The following is a 7,542-nucleotide window of genomic DNA, read 5'->3' as shown; positions in this document are numbered from 1 at the left end:
TCCCCCGGCCCCAAGCCCATCGGCTTAAGCAGATCCAGTTCAGAGGGCCCTGCAGCCTCTTTCAAAGCCGCTCTAAGCGCCCGGGCTGCCCTCTGGGCTCTGCGCCTCGTGTGCTAGGGTCTGACCTCCATTCCGTTATCTCGGCTTCAGAGCCCGCCTCCACAGGGGCTGCGAAAGGAGCTGAGTGGTTCGTTCAAGAGAAACGAACTGGAGTGTTCAGCTGCAGGGACAACTCCACCTCGCCCTCCATGAACACTGGTTCCCAGCCCTGGCCGCGGCTGCGAAGGAGAGCCCGCGCCGGCCTCAGTCGAACCCGCTGACCTTCGCGTCCTCAGGAAATGCCTTTTCAGAGACTTGAAAGAGCCGCCTGCCGGGGTAACATGGGGCCCGGCCTCCGGTCACAGGGGACGGACGGAGGCCGCATCCTGACCCAGGCCGCGAGGACAGGGAAGACACACCTCCTCCCTAACGCTTCCCTGCTGGCTTAAATCTTGGGGGAAAATCACTAGAACATTCTAGTGATGGGCTGGCACCCAACTCTCACCTCCAAGAGCTCAACACACCCACTGATCTGAAGCAGAAGACAGCTCAGCCCAAAGGTCCAGGCCGAGTGTGGGCAGCTCTGTACGGGGGTGGGAGGGGGGTGGGGGGGAAGAGGGGGTCACGTCAAAGGTTCCCGGGAAAGGCACCCCGGTGTCCCCTGGGACTGCAGTCAGCGCAATGCCTGTGGCCTTGACCTAGGGGTGTCCTTCGAACCTCCTAACTCAAGCAACGTCAAGCCCACGAGAAAGCCAAATGTCCATTCTCCGGTGGCCACTCGGCCGCAGCTGCCCCGCCAGCCACCAGCGGCCTCCGTCTCCCCTCAAGGGCCTGAGGTCCCTGTTCCCTGGGGAAAAGGTGGAACAAGGTGGCAAAGTCCTGCACCGATGACCATGCACAGGGTGAGAGGCAGACATGCAGTGCACCCACGAGTGCACGTGTGTGAGAGGGAGGGATGTGTCAGAGATGTGTGCCTGAGGTACCTTATGCGTATGTGGCATGGGATATACATGTATGTAATATGCGTGCATACATGCAAAAGGACTCCGGCTGGCTACACTGCGGGGTCTGGACTGACCGCAGCACCTCTGAGGTGTGTGCAAACGTCCAACCAGGACAGAGGCTGGGCCTGGCCATGAAAACAGACGACATTTCACATCGACGGGGGCTTCTGCATGGGCCTCACCCATGTGGGAGGAAGCAGCTCAGACCCACAGTAGCAAGGGCTGCGGCTGGGAGCCGTGGGGCTCTCCCGTCTGGAGCCTCTGCTTCCGCTCAGAGGGACGGCGTCCACACAGCCCTCTCGGAGGGCAAGGCTGGTATTTGTCTCATCAAACCCGCTAAACAAAGGCAATGGGGGAGCCACTGGGGCTCCTCCAGGATGAACGCGAGCAGGGGAGAGGGGCGGTGGGGGGAGCTGCCCTGTCCCTGCGGGGAAGGGACAGGAGCCAGCAGAGCCGGACATTGCCCCTCCCTCAACTGACCAAAACCCAGCAGCACAGCACGTGGGCCCCGAGGAGCCAGAGAAGCTAAAGCTCATGTTCGCCCCGGAGTCTCCCTTCAGTGCCGCCCCTTTAAGAAGTATCACATGGCCCGGCCAGCGTGGCTCAGTGGTTGCGCGTTGACCTATGAATCAGGAGGTCACGGTTCGGTTCCCAGACAAGGTACAAGCCCCGATTGTGGGCTCAGCCCCCAGTAGGGGGCATGCAGTAGTAGCTGATCAATGATTCTATTTCATCATTAATGTTTCTGTCTCTTGCTCCCTCTCCCTTCCTCTCTGAAACCAATAAAAATATAATTTTTTAAAAAAAGTATCATATGGCGCTGAAGCCAGAGACAGGCCTGCTGGAGATTTCTAAATTCTGTAGCATCTGAAATTAAATCAGTAAAAATAATTGTGTTGGAATATTTACATGGGATGTGGCTAATTCAGCACCAAGGACTCCGTGGGAAAGATGAAAGCAAGGTAGGTACACAGTTTCTAACAAGGACAGTCACTGGGCCTCAAACTCTCCTGGTTCTTGGGTCTCAAGACCCCCAGTTAGTGCGGCTGGAAAGTGAGGCGCTCCCACACATGGGCAGACAGAGCCCAGCTGGGCGGGATGAGGAGGGAGGGGCCCGCGGGCAGGCTCTGGCCACAGCGTCGTCACATTCCTGTCCCCCTGGAACCTGCGCACGTGGCCCCGTTTGGAACAAGGGTCTGTGCAGGTGCAATGAGCTGAGGTCACACAGAGCAGGACGGGCCTGAGTCAGGTGACCCGTGTCTGGATAAGAAATAAGGAGCCTCCCTCTCTCACGCACAGGAAGGGCCATGTGCCAACGGAGGCCGAGCTCCGAGTGATGTGGCCGCAAGCCAAGGAATGCCAGGGGTCCATAGCTGTCTGGTTCCAGTCCGTTATTTAAAATCGTGTTCTATACGCATCTCGATGGCAGGAAGGGGCCCTCGCGCGGGGCACGTGCCTCAAGAGCCCAGATCTGGTTCCCTCTGAACTGCTTTCTCCCCGCAGGTGTGAGAGCAGAGGGCAGTGGCTCTCACGGATGAGCCATTCACGCATGTCCTGGGAACATCCAGCCACACGGGAGTTACAAGAGGAGGAGGTGAGGGAGCAATTGTGGGGAAGGAGCCCCGAGCTGCCCGCTGACCCTGCCTCCCAGAGGCCCCCAGGAGCAGACACGACGAAGCCTTTCCACGCAAAGATGCGTCTGCCCACAGCAGCCGCCCGGAGAAGCCAAGGGCTGTCTAAGCTCAGGTCCTCAGGGGCCCAGGGGGGCTGAGGGGCAAGGCTGCCGGCGGTCCTGGCTCTCAGCTCGTGAAGATTCGTGAACAGAAACCTCGTGAAATTGGAGGTGGAGGGCTCCCCTGCCTTCCACTCACCCGCTGCCCCTCAGGAGAAACGCCCGCCATCTCCCCCTGGAAGGCCTTTTCCAGCCACTACTCCAGCAGGAGGGGGGATCTTCTCCTCGCCTGGCAGCCACTCAGCCAACGAGAAGCAGCCACACTCTGGACTCCCAGTTCCCCCAATGAACTGTTTACAGCAGCCCCTCTGCACCCCGCTTCCCTCTATAAGAGCCTGCCTCTCCTCTGTTCTCCGGACTTGTGGGTGGCGCCATTAGACTGTGTGTCCCTAATTGCCATTCTTTGCTGTTCCTGAGTAAACCCAGTTTGGGGAGAAATGTCCAACTGTCTGTCTGTCTCAGGTCAACAGGCAGGAGGACCCTCACCAGGCATGGCCGCCGCCTGCCCTTTGTCTGGTCAGAGAGTGGGACAAAGGGCCCGGCGGGGTGTCCCTGGGGTCTGGGCCAGCCACACTCACATACCCAGCTTGAATGAAACCTACGCGGAGAGACAGGGACCCCTCCCCGGGCCCCACCTGGCTCCCCGGGGTGCCTCCACCATCGGAGTGGCCGGCTTCTGTCATCTGCCCCGAGAGAAACGGAAGGGGCCTCCTTACCACAACCGGAGGCACCTCCAGGACCTTGTCCACATTCTTCAGCGACAGGGGCACGTACCACAGGGTGGCCTTGTTGGTCAGCTTTTTGGTACCTTCAGAGAAGAAACCACAGGAGTGAGGGCCTAGGGAAGGAGGGCGGGCGCCAGGAACGCCACCATCTGACCCCTGACCCCCCAGGCCTTTAGCCATGACGTGCAAGCACAGACCCCCAGCAAGGGGACCCTACCCACAATCCTGTCATTCCCAAAGGCTGCTGGGAAGACTGCAGGTCACCTGGTTCAAGGTGTGTGTGTGTGTGTGTACGCGCGCACGTTCCCCAGGCCTGTCGGCTTTCTGGCAGTTGCTAACACGGAGGCCCCAAAACCAGACAGGCTGTCTGTGAAGGGGTTTAAATAGAGGGCAAAGTGGGGCTGCCCCATCTGCTGAGAAACGTGGGCCAAAAGCAATCACTTGGTCCGTCCCCTCACTTGCACAGGAGGAGCCCGAAGCTCAGAGAGGTCAACGTGTTTGCCTAGGGTCACACAGCAACTCGGTGCCATTCTGAGTACAGACCTAGGCTTCCTGAGTCCCAGGAATTTCGGGGAAGTATTTGCAAGGATGTCTTTTAAAAACTGCCTCTTACGCCTGGCTGGTGTGGCTCAGTGGTTGAGCATCGATCTGTTCCTGGACAGAGCACATGCCTGGGTTGTGGGCTCGATCCCCAGCAGGGGGCGTGCAGGAGGCAGCCACTCGGTGATTCTCTCTCATCACTGATGTTCATCTCTTGCTCCCGCTCCCCGCCTCTCTGAAATCAGTATGTACATTTTTAATTGCCTTTTCCACGTGAAACCGAGTGGAATGGAGAGGAAGCGGGAAGGCGAGGAGCGGCCCAGGGACCGGGGAGCCCCTCCAGGCGCTCACTTCCTACAGTTCCTCCCGACCTGCCTTCCCAAGGTGACCCCGGGGCTGCGGCTTCCTCCCCTCACCTGAGGGGATGATTAGAGCGAGAGAGAGAGAGAGAGAGAGAGAGAGAGGCCATGGGGCAGCTCTGGCCCACAGCACCTGGGACAGCAGGCTCCGCGTGCAGGAGCCACAGGAAACATGGGGAGTCTTTTCACTGAACTCCGACTGAAAGCGAATCTGACAGCCTGCTTTTGGGAATAAAGATTTCCTGTCTGACTCAGCTAGAGCCAGCCTGACGAGCTGGTTTCCATGGAAACCCCGAGTGGCCCTCCTCTGGACCCAAATGAGCGCCAGGGAGCAAATGAGGCAAAACATACTAATTGCACTTTCCCCATCATTTAATAAAACCATCGAAAGGCAGCTGCGGCATTAGGAACGTCTACTTCAGAACCTAAGAGCTCCCAGCTACTTTCTGGAGCAATTTACAGCAACCGCACCCCGGTTAGCGGAATATTTTGACAGTTGCCGGAGATGAAGAGCCGTCTGCCTGCCTGGGTGTGTGCCGTTCAAGTGCCTCCCGACAGGCACCGTGGCCCGGGCGGGAGGGACACAGACGGGGCTGAGAACAGAGACGTCGCGCAAACAGCTCATGTTCAGCTTTGCCGGGCTGCTCCCTGCCAACCTGTTTCCGTACCTGTCAGAGCTCACCGCCCGCCCGTGGTGTTCGTGAGGGCCCGGCACTGCTCGGGGCGTCGGGGACTGCAGTGGACAAGGCAGCCGCAGCCCTGCCCTCAGAGGGCTCACACCCCAGGGACATGTGGGCAAAAAGCGACACAACAGGACAGGGAGGCCTTGGGAGACCAGGGTCCCAGAAAGAGACGCAAACAGATCCAAACAGGGGGGACCAGGCGAGCGTAAGAAAGGGGCGGCTCTTTAGCGGGGTCCAGGGCAAGATGACCAGGACGTGGAGAAAAGCCCAGCGTGTCTGAGAGCTGGGCAGTGCCACCCCGGCCTGTCTGAGCGGCTTCTCCGCTCTCCTCTGGGGGCAGTTCAAGTCCTGGGAGCTATCTGCAAGGCCGCGGCACCTCCTCAGGGCAGGGCTGTCCCCTCGCCGCCTCTGCCCTCACGCCAACGAGGGCTCTGTGCCACAGCCCGAGACCCGCAGCAAAAGGTCCCTCTGATGCCAGAACCACCTGCCCTGTGCAGGGCTCGGGCCACAGACGCGAGGCACAGGCACGCTGACCACTCCCCCACCCAGGCCCTTGCTCAGCTAAAGGTCCTGTGTTCACTGCAGCCGGGCCTGCTGAGGCCACCGTCACCCTGTGCTCCTGGCCCTGGGGGAGGAGCCTCTAGCCGCTCCCCGAGCTCTGAGCTCAGCGCTGCAGGCAGCCTCAGCCCTGGAGGGGGGTGGTCGGGAGGAGGGGCGAGGCCCCGGCAGCTCCCTCCTCCAGAACCGGGTGGGCTCGGGCTCTCCTGTGCCTGGGTGCGGGCAGGGGGGCAGAATGGAGGGTTGGGGGGCAGGAGCAGCCAGGGGACGGAGGCCCTGTTCCTCGGCAGCAGCCGGGCTATAAAAAGCAGCCAGTGCCAGTTAGAAGCAAAGCCACACTCCCCTGCAGCGCCCAGTGGGAGGATGAAAACAGGTTTCCATGGTTACCACACCAAGGAAGAGAATATTCGGATCAAACCAGAGTCAAAGGTCGCCCAGTGAGCTTCAGCCTAAACCTGGTTTGGGGCAGGGGAGCGGAGGCTGGCGGGGCAGGGGGGAGAGCAAGAGGTGCAGAGGGAGCGGGGCACTTGTGCCCTCCCAGCCACTCCCACCCTTTGCCGGGGATGAGCCGCCAGAGGCAGGGCGGGCAGGGCCCCCACACTCAGACCTTGGGCTCGCTGCTGACACAGGCCGTGCCGTCTCCCCGGTAGGAGCAGCTGCTCACTTTGTGGGGGGAGCTGGGACCAGCCCCTGAGCAGCACCCCTCCACCCACCCGAGCGGGGAGCGCGCGGTCACCTGTGAGGATGTTCTCAGACATGACGTGGACCTGCACCTCCACCGAGTGCTTGGACGTGTAGGTGATCTCCGCGCTGACGTGCGCCACCTCGCCGATGCACATGGGCGACAGGAAGTCGGTGCGCTCGACCCGGGCCAGGACGGCCACGCAGCGCTCCTGCAAAGAGCAGACACGGTGAGCCCGGCCGGCGAGCCCCGCCCCGGAGGTGCTCCCCCAAACGGCCCTGACTTTGTCACACATTCCTAAGGCAACACCACGGGAGCGCACATGCCCGTGGGACCCTCCAGAGATCGCGCCGTGACTGTGGGTGGGACTGCGACCGGCGTTTTGCTTTTATCCAATTTTCCTACAAAAGACACGTATGACTCGCCTGATGAAAGGTGAGAAAGACACGCGAGCTTATGTGGGAACTTGGGAGACAGAGACAAGCAGACAGAGGAGGGACGCCCCTCCTCCCGCCACGGACGACAATGTCTATTGTGGGATCTCCCCTCCCAGGCGCGTCCCCTAAGAACAGGGGTTCGCTGACTCATGGGTTCCTGTGTCTCGGTCTGTTTTGCAGCTTTCGTCCTTAAATAGCTGTGTAAAGACTAAATTCACACTTTCATGCTCTGCTTCTTTCGCTCAGCGGGAGGAAAGAGCCTGCGGTGATGTGACACGCTCTTAGCATCACTGGTCTTTTATGTAAATTTCACTTCTCTTGCAACCAGGCAACCCATTCTCATGACTCAAAATTCTAAAGGAACAGAAGGTCCCCAGCCCCCGGGACGTTAGGTAAGCACCCTTGGCCTTGCTCTCCGTAGTGGGGAGGACAGACACGGGGACGTGTCCCCAGGGCACTGCTCAACAGGCCGCAGTGCCGGCGTGGCCGCTGTCACCTGCGAACTGCACGACTCGACGGACACCTTGTGCCTGAGCAGAGGCTGTGGGTCCTCATCGCCTCACAGGGCGCCGAGCGCCTGACTCCCCGCCGGAAAGCAGCGTCCACTCCAGGAGCCTGGCCCGCAGCACGGGTCAGACGGGGGAGGGCCGGGAACAGGAGGGCTCACCACGGAGAGCGGTCAGGCCTGGGCCCTGTGAGGCCGGAGGTGGAGGCCTGATCGGGTCTCAACAAGGCAGGGGTCAGGGTGACAGCGAAAGGGCCACGCCTGCCGTCCCCACTCCG

At 60.6% G+C, this 7,542-nt stretch overlaps 1 protein-coding gene across 2 annotated transcripts in view; it reads right to left on the bottom strand.

Annotated features, from left to right (window-relative positions):
* ACOT7 (acyl-CoA thioesterase 7) overlaps positions 1-7,542 on the bottom strand; it is a 73,150-nt gene that overhangs the window by 27,796 nt on the left and 37,812 nt on the right. For both annotated transcript variants that reach the window (XM_006766760.2, XM_006766761.2), the window contains exons 3-4: positions 6,377-6,533; positions 3,492-3,583 (exon numbers count right to left, since the gene is read on the bottom strand). In XM_006766760.2, coding sequence (XP_006766823.1) covers positions 3,492-3,583; positions 6,377-6,533 — 249 coding nt within the window. The remainder of the gene's footprint in view (positions 1-3,491; positions 3,584-6,376; positions 6,534-7,542) is intronic.

This window comes from Myotis davidii, unplaced genomic scaffold (assembly GCF_000327345.1).
Source record: "Myotis davidii unplaced genomic scaffold, ASM32734v1 scaffold299, whole genome shotgun sequence".
Classification (NCBI taxonomy): Eukaryota; Metazoa; Chordata; class Mammalia; order Chiroptera; family Vespertilionidae; genus Myotis; species Myotis davidii.
Note: the sequence above shows the minus strand (reverse complement) of the source record. Positions and strands in the feature narration are given on the sequence as shown.